Source organism: Chamaea fasciata, unplaced genomic scaffold, assembly GCF_029207755.1.
Source record: "Chamaea fasciata isolate MVZ Bird 193981 ecotype frontalis unplaced genomic scaffold, bChaFas1.0.hap1 SCAF_11, whole genome shotgun sequence".
Taxonomy (NCBI): Eukaryota; Metazoa; Chordata; class Aves; order Passeriformes; family Sylviidae; genus Chamaea; species Chamaea fasciata.
Genome location: NW_027094096.1, coordinates 6094523 through 6109699, shown reverse-complemented (window position 1 = coordinate 6109699; position 15177 = coordinate 6094523). Strand labels below are relative to the sequence as shown.

The 15177-nt window shown below is 42.1% G+C and overlaps 1 protein-coding gene across 3 annotated transcripts in view; it reads right to left on the bottom strand.

The window, feature by feature from the left end:
• The window catches only part of ARMC8 (armadillo repeat containing 8), a 62487-nt gene that overhangs the window by 35423 nt on the left and 11887 nt on the right, over nucleotides 1–15177 (bottom strand). For 2 of the 3 annotated variants that reach the window (XM_066194149.1, XM_066194150.1), the window contains exons 3-5: nucleotides 11872–11943; nucleotides 1047–1189; nucleotides 850–947 (exon numbers count right to left, since the gene is read on the bottom strand). In XM_066194149.1, coding sequence (XP_066050246.1) covers nucleotides 850–947; nucleotides 1047–1189; nucleotides 11872–11943 — 313 coding nt within the window. The remainder of the gene's footprint in view (nucleotides 1–849; nucleotides 948–1046; nucleotides 1190–11871; nucleotides 11944–15177) is intronic. The other variant, XM_066194151.1, reaches the window with a different exon arrangement.

Here is a 15177-nt window from a genome sequence, read left to right as displayed (position 1 = left end):
AAGCATCAAGACTTCCTCAGCAAGCTCCCTGTGAGTGGGTCCAGAGTGGTTCTCATTGTGGGTGTCCAGTTACCCTCAGAAGCTGGAGCTGCTCTGTGACCTCCCCCAGACTGAGGCAATGCTCCCATTTTCCAAGCAGGAAGAGATGGCTGGTCCACTGCAGCTTTCATTTCGTCTTACCCCTTACACAGGGACAAAGGAAGCAGCTAAACTCTCCTTGCCCCTCCTTCCCAATAAGTGGCAGTGCCTGGGTTTGGGCAAACCCCAGAGACAGCAGGACCTTCAGAGAGGGCTCTGCCCAGTCACCTAACCAGGGCCAGCACCAACAGCCCTGCTGGCACATGCTCCAGGATGAACTCAGGATTACAGCAACTGGAGAGGCACATTGTCTATCCTCCTGTCACTTAAATGCAAATCATACATATATCAACTAAGAGCAGAGACATTCTGGAGGTGAAGCTCTTCCACTGGAAGTATAAAAACTGAGCAAGCCCTTTCCCATCTGGAGAGGGAGGACAATGTTGGATAAAACTTTAACTTTCAGAAAGTAACTGTTGCCAGTGTAGCTCTACTAACAGTACCTGTAAATACCATTTAGAGATAGTTTTTACTCCTTAAGATTGCACACAAGTCTGAACATGTAGGTATTTTCTTTATCAGTGGGCTACCTTGGCGACCAGCTCATATCAAACCAGCCATAAATATTAAGGGCACTGAATACTTTGAAGATAGGTGAGAAGTGCTAATGCTGTTGGTCAAACAAGGCTTTGTTACTACTCCAGACACGATTTTTCACTCCCACCCTCTCTGTAGCCTTTAAAAAGACATAATAATCTGCTTACAACTTACTGTGTACAGCAGATCCTCTGGAGTTACAGGGCTGATGAAAATGGTACGGAGACATCGCAGGCAAGCTTCAATAAACTTCAAATCTGGCGACAGCAATCCTGTAAATATGGGCAAACCAACCACTCAGTCTCATTATCTTTGTTTATTTCAGTGCTTTAGGAACATTTACTAACACAGATCCATTAAGAGAGGAGTACCTTGCAATAAGGCTGGGATAATATGGCAGTCTAGGAGGGATTTGACATTGTTCTCTGTCCCCATGGCAAGGCTGCCCAGGACCACTGCACATTCTGTTCTCAGCTCCGTGCTTGAGGTCTCTTGCTGGAGTAAATACAGCAACCTGCAAACACAAGTATTTTTAGAGGAAAATTCATATGGAAGAGAAAATTCAAGTCTAAAAGAAAATAATCTGAATCCTGCTATGTAAAGAGGATGAAAACTTTAAAAGAAAGATGAAGACTGAGCAAAAGAGTAGAGTAACACTTCATTCACAACCTTTTCACACTGTGTGTTCTTATACAACTCTTACTTGGTGTAGAAAAATATCCCACTGCCTTTTCTTAAAAAGTTACTGTCACAGTACGGACATCCAGGATGGGGCCTTCAGGATAACTGGGAGATCCCAAATTTCAATTAAAGGAAATGAGTTTGCAGTTTGAGGCTGATGGGAAAGGGAACCTTAACATCTGATTACCACTGCGGGGATGGTTATCTTGGCAGTGATTTCTTCTGGGCCACAACTACAGTTACTCCATCACCCAGAACAAATATGGGGAGGGCTGAAAGCAATCTGAGTTTGGAGCAGTGAGAAATGATCACATACACAAAGCCCAGGAAAGTTGCACGAGCAGAAAGGCAGCTGTATTGGGACTAAATAGGATCAAGCCTAAAGCACACCTTGCCAACTGTGTAGTGTGGGTCCCACTCAATTTGGATTTTTTCCACAGTATCCAGAAGCAAAATACATCATCAGAGGTATGCAAAATCATCACTAAGGAAAAATAGCACTCCCTCAGTCCTGTGCAATCAGGTAACCTTGCACTACTACTACTTCTTTATAGACAGATGATTTTTTTTTTGGCTGCCCTCTAGATCAGGTAAGGACAGAAAACAAAAGCTTCTGTGGTCATGTACAAATAGACTGAGAGATCCTGGCTAAAATTCACCCCGGAAAAGATGAGGATATTGAACTCCTATGTGGAAAGCACAATCTCATCTACTGTTCTAACTCTGGCTGACTCCTCTGCTGTATGTGTTGGTAAATATTGATCAAATTACTAATTAAAAAGATGTCGGTAGCAATAACCTTTTTTAAAAACAGCTTTCAGTAACCTAGATGTCAATTTAGAAATTCAGAAATGCAGGAATATTTCCTTCTGTTTTCACTAGAAAGTCCTGAAGACTTTCTGTGAGTCTGTTTTCCCTGTACAGACCACACCAATGGCCTTCTCTGATTATCAAGGCCTTTAACAAATAACCTGCTCCTTGTCTGCAGAAATGTTCAGTCACAGAATCACAGCATCATTAAAGCTGGAAAGTCCTCTCAGATCATTGAGTCCAGCCGTTAGCCCAGAACTGCCAAGGTCACCACTGACCCATGTCCCCAACCACCACATCCACAAAGGTTTTAAACCCCTGCAGGGATGGGGACTCCACCACCAGTGCCCTGGGCAGCTGTGCCAGGCCTGGGCAAGCCTTTGCCGGAGGAATTTTCCCAATAACCAAACAGAACCTTCCAGGCACAGCTTGAGGCCATTCCCTCTCCTCCTGTCCCTGTTCCCTGGGAGCAGAGCCCAAACCCCCTGGCTGTCCCCTCCTGTCAGGGAGCTGTGCAGAGCCAGAAGGTTCCCCCTGAGCCTCCTCTTCTCCAGGCTGAGCCCCTTTCCCAGCTCCCTCAGCTGCTCCAGCAATATACTCAGCTCCAATCCCTCATTCCTCTCCAGCCCCTCAATACCATGTCCTAAAAAGACTTTTTTCCCCAAAAGGATTTTTAAAAAATTCAAAAGCACATGAAATTCTGAAGGCTTTTCTCTTCCAAGGAAAGTAATTGCTATTTTCTTTCCCATTAACACTCCACTTGTGGAATAAATGTTACAGCTCTGCCTCCCCTAAAGAGCAAAAATTAAACATGCTGACTACAATCTAAAGTCTAACATGCTCAAAATAGAAAGCCTTACCTAAACTTTATAATTAGTGAAGATCAAAATTAGGTTTCCATTTTACATACAATAAGTTTCTGAAATACTGATAATATCCTTTTCTACATCTTTAAAATAAGTCTGAGGTTCAGATCAGGTGTTCCACAGAGCTAGACATGCATATTGTAACATTTTCTATTTCTGCCTTTAAAAGACAGAACTGACACCAAGTAACATAGAAAATTAAGTAGTTCCATTACAAACTATAAAATTACAAAAAGTTTCAAGTGAGGAGAATCCATATGGTCACTAAAGATAAAATTGTTAATTAATAAAGTACTGTCAAGCATTAAAGACAAAGATCCACACCCTTCTATTGTCCATGGGAACATCCTGGACTGGTTTGTTGTTCGCAGGCTCTAGCCTAGCCAAATTCAGCAAAGATGTAATGCATTCCTCCTTTACATTAATATCATCAGGATAAAAAGGTAGGAAAAAGGCATTTATATGCAGAGGACAGTAGGGAAGATTATAATTTGGATTTTGGAAACTTAAAAATACGATTAAGGTACTTGTTCATAGTTCACATGTTCTAAGAACACGGTGTCCCTGCATAACCTGGATCCCTGATCTGCAGCCTTATCTCTTATCAGCCAGCCTTTGGATTCCCACCCAGCAGAAATTCTGGAACGAGGCTCTGCTAGAACCATCACAACACACTTTAGTGTGCTTTAGAGGAAAACAAAAGCACAGATACACAGAAAAGTTCCTCTAAACAGCAAAAAGGTGCTAATGTTCTTGCTTACAGTCTTGTCTTCAGCCTGTGGTCCTCCTGTAAAGCTCATTACAACAAACAGGAAATGAAACAGAGCTGATGGAAAGATCTCACAACATCTTCAGGAGCATGTCCAAAGCTTTTAAAATGCAGTATTTGCATTTTTTTCAAACTTCTATATGGCTTCTTCAGTTATTTTCCACTTATGTTTCTATAAAATACAACTTCTGCCATTTGTCCCTGCCCTTCTAAGAGCAATTAAGTGATTAAGGCTTTTTTTCTCAGATGTCAGGGATGATATCCAGGAAATCATACCCAAATGAGAAAGCACAGCAAACCCATCCAGAGAGACACTTTAACGGACACCACGTACAATCATGCCAACAAACAGAAATAAGGTCAGCTGGAGGCATGATGTACACCTGGGAAAACCATGGATTATTTTAAAGTAGAAAGCTTCCAAGGGAAGCAGCTGCTGACCAAAAGGAAACTACACTGGCTTAGCAAGGAAGACACTCAACTCAGATTTCCCTGATGATGACTGAGATGGGTGCGATGCACCAGAGTTCCACACCATAACACAGATGTGCATGATTTAGACCTCCCCAATACAGTCTGAGCACCAACCTTACAGCTAAAAAGAACAGAAATGTCCTTTTTCACACTCCATCCCATTTACAAGTTGTCACAAAAATCTCTCAGGTTCCTGAAACACCTGGTGAGGAGATGAAACTCAGCACTTCCTCAAACCCCATAGGGCAGGCACTTGGAGAAAGAGCTCAGGATACCAGTTTGAGTGCTGGGAAGCTCAAGACATCTTTCACTGAAGTATGTTAATAAATAAGAGCTTTAATTGAGTCATGATTATCTGAACGTTTATTACCAGTCCCCTTGCAAAGGGGATGAATACATTATCTGTGAAATTATCATAATTCTTATTGTATCTTATTCTACCTTGGAAGATGCTTGTATTCCAGTCCATTGCAAGAAGGCCCAAAAGCTGTACCCTGGAAAACCCCTGAGGTGAACATACAGATGAAGGCACTGCTGAGGTGAGTTACCCTGCAGGCCACAGAACATGGAATAAAAAGTCACTGCATGCATAGAGGTGACCTCTGAATGAGCTGGAAGTCCCAGTGAGAGTCAACCCCAAATTGTGAACGGAATTAACGTATTGGGAATAGCTCAAAACAGGCAGGACAACAAACTTTTTTTCAAATCTGTTCTTTTTAGTGCTAAAAAGCACAACTTTTCAGACATAACAGGAAGCAATCACTTTCCACAGAACTTCCAAAAGACAGAACTAAATATAATTTTAAAAGCATTCAGAATAATTTCTCTACAATAATATCTAAAGTGACAAATTTAATTTAAATCTAAAGCTGTAGATTCTTACACATGAAGACTCAAAAGTGAATGATTTTTATGACTGTAAGTCACAGAAATTTATCTTGAAGTGAGATGCCAGTTTCCCTTCTGGAAGCAATAGTAATTCCAAATCTCCAGAACCAGGATCCAAGGGATCTGGGCTAACTCTACTCACTAAAAAGCCTTACAAAACAAAGATAACTTCTGAAATATTTCACACGGTGCAAACAGTTTTTTAAAAGAGCCAAGCTCAGCAGTATGCAGTGTATAAGCAGGGAAGTTGGCTGCACAGAAAGCTTCTCCCTAAGGAATAGAACGAGGTCTCAGCTTGCAGCTCTAGTAATTTATCCTAATGCTTAGACATCCTCACTAACATTAATATTCCATGAGCTGCTCTATACACATCACACAACCTGCATCCAGTCTGATCTTGTTCATGTAACTAAATCCAGCTTTGGATAGCTTCAATATCTACAGAGCTGCAAGAGGTCTGGATTTGAAACTCCACATTTTTCATGACTACAATCAAATTTTCCTTCACCTTCCTCTTTAATGATGTTTCATTTGAAAACAACCCCAGCTGCTCCCCATGGTGCCCTGTTTACAGCAGGAATACTTCCCCCAGCACTCCATGGATTCCTGTCCTGGTTCCTACCCTGCTCCCAGCTCCCTCGAGGTGTTCACACCCCCTTCTAGAGTGGCTTGAAGGTTACTGCCTTCAAGAGGCTGCAGCAGGGCCCCTCTTGGTTACTAGATCAAACCCCTCCATCCCAGTGCATCACCACTGTCAGATCTCCAGGCTGAGCTGAATTTATTCCAATGTTTCCCCCTAAGACCGTTCCATGACCCACTCACCAAAACATTAATACATCCTTTCTTTCCAGCCATTTGTACCAGGATAGGTGGGATGAACACACAGCCCTCAAAATCAGAGGTAAATTTACAGCAACAGCACTCAGAGCTTTTTAACTTACACAGTGAATTACACTGGTTCAGTTTAAGACTATTTTTCAGATGATAAAAGCCTTTTGCTTCACAAAAAGTGTGTTAATAGGCATTACATAAAGCAGCATCTTCACCTAGTCTTGCTTCAACCATCTTATCACTTTACTCAAGACTGACATCTTATTCCTATGTTCGCCATTGGACTGTTCATTCCATTGACTTCGATAAAACACATTCAAACTTTATTCTAAGTCTTCCAGAAATTCCTGTCTGAATTAGATTATCAGCCAGCTTATGACCACCATCTGAACAACTACTGTTTATTTAGACAAATCAATTCTAAAAGGTTTTTGTCTGAGGACACCAAGTGACCTTATACCAAAATTCAAGCTGTTTTTACGTCCCATTCACCGGCAGTTTGAAATTCTCCATTGTACACAAAAAGATTACACTGCAGTCTCACTGAGTTTGATATCACCAACCAATGTCCTGCATCAACACATGAAAGAGGATGTCAAGAATACATTTTTGAGTCATTTTGTACAGATTTGACTCTCCCAGCTCCTTAAGAACAAGTAACACAAGGTATCATAAAGCTACCTTCTACATGATTATTTTTAAACTTGAAACTTAAAATTCTAATAAAAGTACACAATAGAAAAGGTGGCATTGGAAGTACATCCTGTATTAAGAACTTTCTTTTTGCTATCAGAACAGGCACTTCAGAGATATGGGGTTGTATAGCTTCGAAACAACAGCTCTCACACAATTCTGCTGCCTGCAAATTGCAAATTTGCCTTGACTCACCTGTGCTCCACAGCTGGGTTAGAAGAATACCTTGTTCCAGTTATTTACATCATCCTTGTGGAGAGAGTTATTCCTCATTAGGAGATACCTAATTATGCAATCAGGTCCTGACTCCTGACTTGATTTGATTAAAAGCAAAGGACAACCACAGGAGAGCCTCTGCTCCCCACCTCTTTCACCACACCCTAGAGCAAGGCAAGCCTTGGAAAACACCAGCATGGCAGGTGAAGCTCCTTCCCCTAAGACAGCAAACCACAGCACCTGTGCACAGATCCCTACCCTGGAGAGCATGACAGAAAATCCCAGCGCAAACTGCACAAAGAACAGAACAAGGCATCAGGAAACAATTGCATCCTGACCTCTTAAGGACATTCAAGAAGTTTGGACTAAACACTCCCTAATGTGCATGACAGACCTCACAATACTGTGTCCAAGTGCATGGAGTTCCTGGAAGCAAGCTGGGAACATTCCAGGATGATGAAGGCTGCAGAAGATGTGCAGACCTGATAACAGCACTTTTACTAACACAGGCCTCAGCTCCTGCAGGCACCAGGGCAATCAGGTGGGCCCAGAGGAGCACTGAAGGCATGAGGAGCTCTGACAGATCCTCAGGCCTCGCTCCAAGGCAGGATCAAACAAGGAATCATTTGAAGTGGCTGTCCTGGTTGATTTTCCAGCTCCCATTGATGGAGATCCATGGCACTGTCACCTCAGCAGCCCCTCAGCATTTCAAGGCACATTTCTCCACTGCTGTAGGGCAAGTCCTGCTCTCCCCATTCTCTGCTCATCTGTCTTGTTTTTAACTCCACAGAACAGGACCTGCTTTTTGTGAGTTCGTTTTGTCTGATTATTGAGCTGAGGCAGGTCTCTGTGCAAACACAACAAAAGAAGTGGAGGTAGAACATGGTCAGAAGCACAGAGGGTGGTTCTGTAAAAGCTCTGTTACACCAACTTGGCTTTTCACCTGCACCTTTACCTGCACTGCCAGGATTCCCATTCTCATCTTTTTTACCAGGTTACACAGTTATCAAAAGCACCAATCTTTTATTCTTTTGGCAAACTCTCAAAGAACACTGCCTGAAGGAATTTGATTATGCTTAACAATAAATTCAAACATAGAATTTCATGTTGGTGTGTTTATAGCCCTAGAAAGAATTTAAAATCCCAATAAACTCTTGCTAGTTTTCACTTCCATAGGCAACCTAACAGTCTGCTGTGCAGAACTCAAAATTTAAGTGATGGAATGGAGAAGAGTCCTTCAGCTGCTCTACGTGGCCTTTAATATGTACTCGAAAGAAATTTTACAAGTTTAAAAACCCAACAGTTAAACACCAATAAATGACAGGGAAAGGTTAAAATTAACTACAAAAAATCCTTTGAGGTGCACCTACCTACAGAAAGCTTTGGGAAGAAGTGCTCTACCACCTTATGACACCAAATATTTGACTTTATGTGATAGGGGAACAATCAGCTGGAAGTTAGAAAATCATTTTTAGCGATTTAGTGTTTTTTTTAAAGGCCCTGGGTGGTTGGGATTAAGATTTGACTTTAAAACTGTATTAATTTTGGAGCAAAGGAGTAACTGAAGCTCTTAATGAAGTCGATTAGACTTAAAATACTGAATATTCAGCAATAATTAGATCAGCAATAACTTGATTTAGGTAAGGTTTTTTTGTCAAAATCACACAGATCAGAGCTTCAACAGGTAACTACAACAAACAGGAAGGCAGAGCTGTGCTCTGCTCACCGGACTTTAACATTGCCTTTCCCATGCTCTGCCATCCCCCACATGGAAGAAAGAAGGAAACGAGCCCAGGATTGCTGGTGCCTGGATGGCAAACCAGCAACGCTGCATCCCTCTGGGTACCAAAATCTGCTCCACAGACCTGCAATGCTGACTTATCAGCAACTTCCTTGTGCTCATTTCACTGAAGGGTTTTCTTTTCCAATTCCACCTCTGTGAGCCATTTACAGTTCAGAGGATTTGGAGCCAGCAGCACTACAGACTGCTTCTAGATGAACAGCACTTAGTTAGTTCAGAAGCCCTGTCAAGATGACGTAGAAAAGAACAATTTACATGTGAACTGATGATTCAAACATTTCCCTGAGACTTAGGCTGTAAGAGGAACTAACAGAAAGCATTCAATATTGAACTTGGACTCCAAAGAGGTGTCTGACGTGGTGACAGACACAAAAGCTGCAGGATTTGCTCTTATAAAACTGCTGCATAAAGGGGCACACCAACAATTACTGTGGACTTCTTGGTCTCTGCTAGCACTAATGTGGGGTAGAAGGAAAAAAAAAGCTGAAGGACAGTACAAGTAGGAAACTATTTTTGCCAGTGCTGTTGTCTTAGCTTTAAGTTGGTCTGTCACTGAAAGAACTTGGCCTCAAAATAACTTTTCCCTCTAAATGTTAAAAATTCTGTTTTCTAGGACTACTACTAAAAAGCAAAAAGTTCAAAAAGTAACATCTCTGCAGCCCTGACAGGGGCCCAAGGCCAGCATTCCATGAGAATGGAAATTCTATGATTCTAGGAAGAGATACAGCAAATCACTTCTTAGGAAACAAAATACACACACAAGCTGGCTATTTCCATTCTGAACATCCAGGGCCAAGTCTGTGCACACATTTGTACAGTTTTAACACCTCCTAGTTTTAAATTCCAGACATGGTAATTCTGCAAGCTTTCTTTCATCAACTCTGTTTTTCCTAGCACCCTCTTCAGAACAAGCAGTCCAGAGGTGACCACAGGTCAGAGTGACCTTTAAAGGGCCCCAAAAGAATTAATTTAAGATATTGATACACGTCCCTTTCCAAAGATGACACCACTGAACAGCCAGCTCACAGACTCAGGAGGCCACTGGCCCAGAAATGACAGGAATCCATCATTCTTCCAAGAAATTGCTTCCTTTGTAGGGAGATCTTCAAAGGACTTTGCATTTCTTTGCAATATTTTAAAATAATTGGGCTATTTCATATATTCCTGTAGTATTTGGCCCGATTTCAAACAAAAGATACTTCCTAGACTTGTTTCCAAACCCCGTATGAGTCTGTTCTAATATTTAACACACTGTTTTCTTTTCCACTGAGTGACAGGCCTGAAGGGGTTCCTTGGGTCTAAGGAGTATTTTCTGAAAGCTTAATGGAGAAATACTTGGGGAAGGAGAGAGAAGCAAGAAATGAGTAAACAACAAGCTGAACCACAGGACAAAGCAGCAGCAGAATTCTAACAATTCCCATCAGAGAAGAGAATCAACTTCCAATGGGAACCTGCAACTGAACTCTGTGAAAAGTAAACTGTTCTTACAGACTTAAACCAAAGGATGCTAGGTTGGATATTCCTCTCCTCACTGAGGGAGAAGCCTGGCTTGCACATTGAAATTCCACAGGCCCCTGTGCTCCATCAGCTTCACTGATTAGAAGGCACATCAAAAGAGCGAATGGATTCCCACCTCACTGACTGAGAACAGCAAAGGAGATCTCTAATCCAAACAGTCTATAATCCAGTGAAGTCTGTCTGCAACACCTTGAGGAAATTGTAAAGCCTTCAGAAAGGCGCTTGGGGGCAAATGACGTCAGGTTATAGCCAGGGAGGATCATCTTTGGTCACAATAACGTATTTCAGCTAGTCCTCCAGGCTGAAGAGCCTTGTCTGAAGATCTCTGAAGAGACTTCCAGTCATTTGAGAATAACTTGTCCTGAAGAGAGGACAAGTGTGATAGTTCACCTTTTGACATTTCCCAGGGCCAGTCATTTCTCTGCAGTTGTAGATGAACTGTATAATTTACCGGGGCAGCCAGAAGGCATTAACAACAATGAACAAAAAAGCACTTTTGAATTTTCCTCACTGGGCACAGAACAAGCTGGAAAATTGAGGGAACAGAAGTCCAACAAAACATAAGAACAGGCAGATTCTAGACTTGGAAGGTGAAGATCTTTTGTAGCTTTTAAAATGAGAACCACAAGAATCAGCAGGACTTGCAAAAGCCCCTTAAGGCCTGGTGCTGAGAGAAACTCCTTAAATTTCTCATCATCTTCAACAAATGCCCATTTTCATCTTTTCAACTCCTGTCAAGTTTTCTCTTCACCTGTTTGTATCTGGTCGAAAGGGAAGATAATCCAGCAGGTTTTGTACAGGGGGTGGCCCCACTGCTAATCTCTAGAGAATTTCAAGGGCCAGCCTTGGCACAAACTCAGTCTGTCAGTGAGAAGATACTCTCTGCAGATAAAAAGCATTTTGGACAAGGCAGCAGCAGCTCTCAGGCAGAATAGTTTGGGACCTGGTTGCCATTTAAGCAAAAAGATACAGGTGGGTGCCACACTGACAGCACAAGGACTGCAGTGCTCAAGGTTTTCATTCTCCATTGCTGCAAACTGAGGCTGAGAGAAAGCTGGAGGAGAAGAGGGATGAAATGAAAGCTGTAGTGAGCAGTCTAGCAGCTAAAGTTACCTGTTCAATTTGTACTAGTGGAATCAGGGTCCAGAAAATGTTAACATCAGCTGAAGCAGCAAGGTACAGTAAGTATGATCAATGGGTTTTAATCCTCTGAAGCAAGTGGAGCAGACAAGCAAATTATCGCAGATGTTTTCCAATATTTTAAATTAAATCTTTAACACAACCTTACACATTTTCAGTTATGAACTCACCAGGCAATTGGCTGAAGAACAGGATTAAGATACAACCACTTTCATCCATCATTAATATCAATGTCAAAATAATAGATTTTATTCCTGAGCTGATAAAGTTCAATAAAAACACCAAGACTACTTTAGAGAATTCTATGAAATTCTAAATGAAAAGCATTACTCAACAGCCTGTTCTGTAATACATGAGTTTAACAGATATTTCAAGTCTCTCTCAGTTACGTTGAAGAAAGTATTCAGTCAACTACAATCAAAGTTAAAACAAAAAAGTGCCTGTGATCGAAGGATCATCATTCCAGACCTGTTGTGAATCAGTGAAAAGGAGAGTAGCAAAGGACATACCTTGGAACTGCTCCCAAAACAATCAAGTTGGCTTTTTGTTTGTTGTTTCCAATTACAGCATTTTTCATATCTCTGTAAATCCAGAAAGAAAAACAAACCCTGGTAAATTATGCTGAGGTACTGAGGGCTTATCTATAGAATTTACTATTTCCATGAGGCTTATCAAGCAGTTTTCCACATGTCCATGCTGCACTACAGACTGGGCAGTGCTTCAGGGCACGTTTCCTCAGCCCACAGGAAAATATCCCAGGGCTCTGGGATTCCACTACACCCCAGATGCTGCAAGTAAGCAAAAACCCAAACTATCTCACATGCACACCATACAGCAAGAAATCTTATTACTGAGAAAAACTAGAAATACTGGTTCTTTGTGCCCATATAGTCACCAGACTTCTAAAACAACTTTAGAACCCCCACTATTGGTTGAGAAGTCAAATATTGGTAATTTAAAGTATTAACGGCATAGTCTACTGGGTGCAGGAAAAGGCAAGCTAAGAAAAAGGAACAAGGAACTATCACCAGTCTCCAGAGACCAGGCTTTTACTCCCCTCTTCACCCCAGACTTCCTTTCATGTATTTCAGCAGGAGACCTAAACATCTGTACATCAAAATCTCAGGAATAAAGTGGAAACCAGAGCATTTTCCCACCTGAGAGTCACTGCAAGGTTACACACATTACAGGCATTCACACTGTGGTACCAGAACATGGGAAGCACTTTGGAAAGTGGACACTGGTTGCACACACTAAAAATTCCTATGAAAACCTGTGGTTTGCAACCGTGTTCAGAAAATTGCTACTGCATCCTAAAAACTATCACCACCTGGTCTTTTTTCTCTTCATATGAGCACATTGAGCACACGTGAACATCCAGAGAATCTGAAAGCAAGCTCGCAACTTAGAATTGGTTTCAGAAAATCAAGATGATTCATTTCCAGGAAGCTTTCTAGTTGTTGGGGCATTTAAGAGCAGAGAAAAAAAAGAAAGATCAACTTCAGGTAATTCTTTATCAATAAAAAGCCAAAACTAGATTGACTATAGTGTTAGCAGCAAAACTGATAAGTTAATCACTATGCGTATAATTTATGCAAACAATTTGGGAGTGTTAGTGGTTGCTTTAAGTGAGCACATTTTCTTGCCTCTATATCTCTCCCAGCTGCTATCTGCAATTTTTAAGCAATGTAGAGCAGCCCTGTCCTGTAAGTTCTGCCCTGGCCAGCAGGAACACTATACAGCCCTTTGGTGTCCACTGAAAAAGCAGATTTCACTGCACCAAGCAGCCGTCCCGAGTGCCCCAAGTTTAACAACTCCCTCCATTAGAGCTGTAAAAAACTTCTAAGCCAAGGCAGGCAATGCCTTACTGGCACAAACAGGACCTTGGTAAAGCTCGATTAGCAAAAGGTAATTGCCTGTTCTCCCTGAATTTCTCCATGTGCTCTCTCCTTGCATACACAAGAGTATTTCAGGAATTCCAAGCTAGCACCAAGACCAGCCGTGATCTCGGAACTCCAGCACAGGAGCATCACTAAAAGCAGCTCAGCTGCAGTTCTGTGCACACCTGAATCCAGCAGAGTCAGGAACCCCCTGCCAAGGAGCCATCACTGAACAGCAACTGCCAGCCCAGCACAGCTCCACTTAGCATCAGTGGGAAATGCTGCAACCTTCCTGTTGTGTCTCCCTAAGCTGGGTAACTTCACACTACAAGGCAGGAAGCAGAGAAGAAAGAGCAAGTTCAGGAGACAGGCTAAGCTGGAAGCCCCTGAAAATTCTACAAATGGAACTGAAGTTGTCACTAGGTGGTTTCAGTGTCATTTCAGTGGTTTCTATGCTGAACCCTTCACAATAAAGGCAGTTTCTAGAAGTTTGTTAAATACAAGAGTCAGTCCAAAACAGTGGCAGAAGCAATGGTCAGATGTCTCAGAGGAATAATGGAAACTGCACCAACAGATGTGTCAAGTTCAGGTACTAGAGTGCTCAGGCCACTCCAGGACCTCTGAAGAGGCTGCCTCTCCCTGCTACCCCGAAGCACCAGTGTCACTGGAAAAGCTGCACCATATCCACAATCTGCAAAGGCATCTCAGGGAGCTAAAAAGGATTCACTAACCAAGCACTCTGAAAATTAACGAACAGATTTTGGTGATGTTTTAATGCTCTGCTCAGGTGATTTTACACCATATTTTGTGTTTAAAAAAAAACAGCAAACAAAACTGAAAACAACACTACCCAACTTCTGTGATTCCTGCCCCAAGCCCTAACAGAATGCTTTGTTAACCTCATAACCGTGTAACAAGTATTGTGTCTAAGAATTAGAGACCCTTTCACGAGTGGGAGGAGCATGGCCAAGTTCCATAACACTCAAGAGGAGAGGGTTAGTGAGGGCACAGTCCTGATCTGTAAATGATTCAGATTCATTTCTCCATCCCACGTCCATAAAGTTCCTCAGAAGAGTTATGTCAGGTAAGAAATAGCACAAGCTTGAGATTTCTGACAGATCCAACACATGTACACTTGACCAACTTCAACTTGCAGGCAAGTCCAATACCTTCAGGTTGGTAACATGACCAAAACCTGTCAGAGACAGGACTCAAAGGTCCCCATGTCTGTGTGCATTATGGCACTCCCAGGTTCCCTGCCACGCCTTCTCTCTTCCAAGCTGCCACCTATAGAAGTGACTCTATTCAATATACAGGAAGCCGTGGATATGGAAGGCAAGAACACACTTAAAATGCCACATTCAAAGGTTGCATAGTAGTAGACTTTTTCTGTGTACTATGAAAAATAATTATGTAATTCCATATGATATTTTATAGAGATTTTCCTGATCAGGAAGCTAATTCCCTAAGAAGTAAGGAACTACCATATGCTGTCCTAGACTACCAGGTCCTTGGTGAATCATAAACCTTGGAAAAACTGAGGGCAACTCCCTTATTTGAGAACATTAGCACCAACAAGTTCAAGCTTGACTGATTTCAGATCCAAGACATCATGAGATACGTCCAAGGAAAAAAAGCAGCAAAGATCACTATCTTGTACAAGAGGTAACAAAGGAACCTCAGAGTGGAAAACTAACCCCCACTTTATTTCCAAACGTCAGGCACCCTGCTCCCATTTCCTCTGTGCAAAGGAGGCCCTGGCATGAGGAAGAGGGAACAGCAGTAACGATGCAGTTGCAGGGAGATGAGAACTTCAGAAGAACACATCTGTGATGATTCCAGGCCTAACCTGTGACAGGACTGTGATCCAGAAGGAGATCCAGCCTTTCCAATTCCCAGCTCCAAGCTCAGGTTATGAGCTGGCTGCCAGGACAT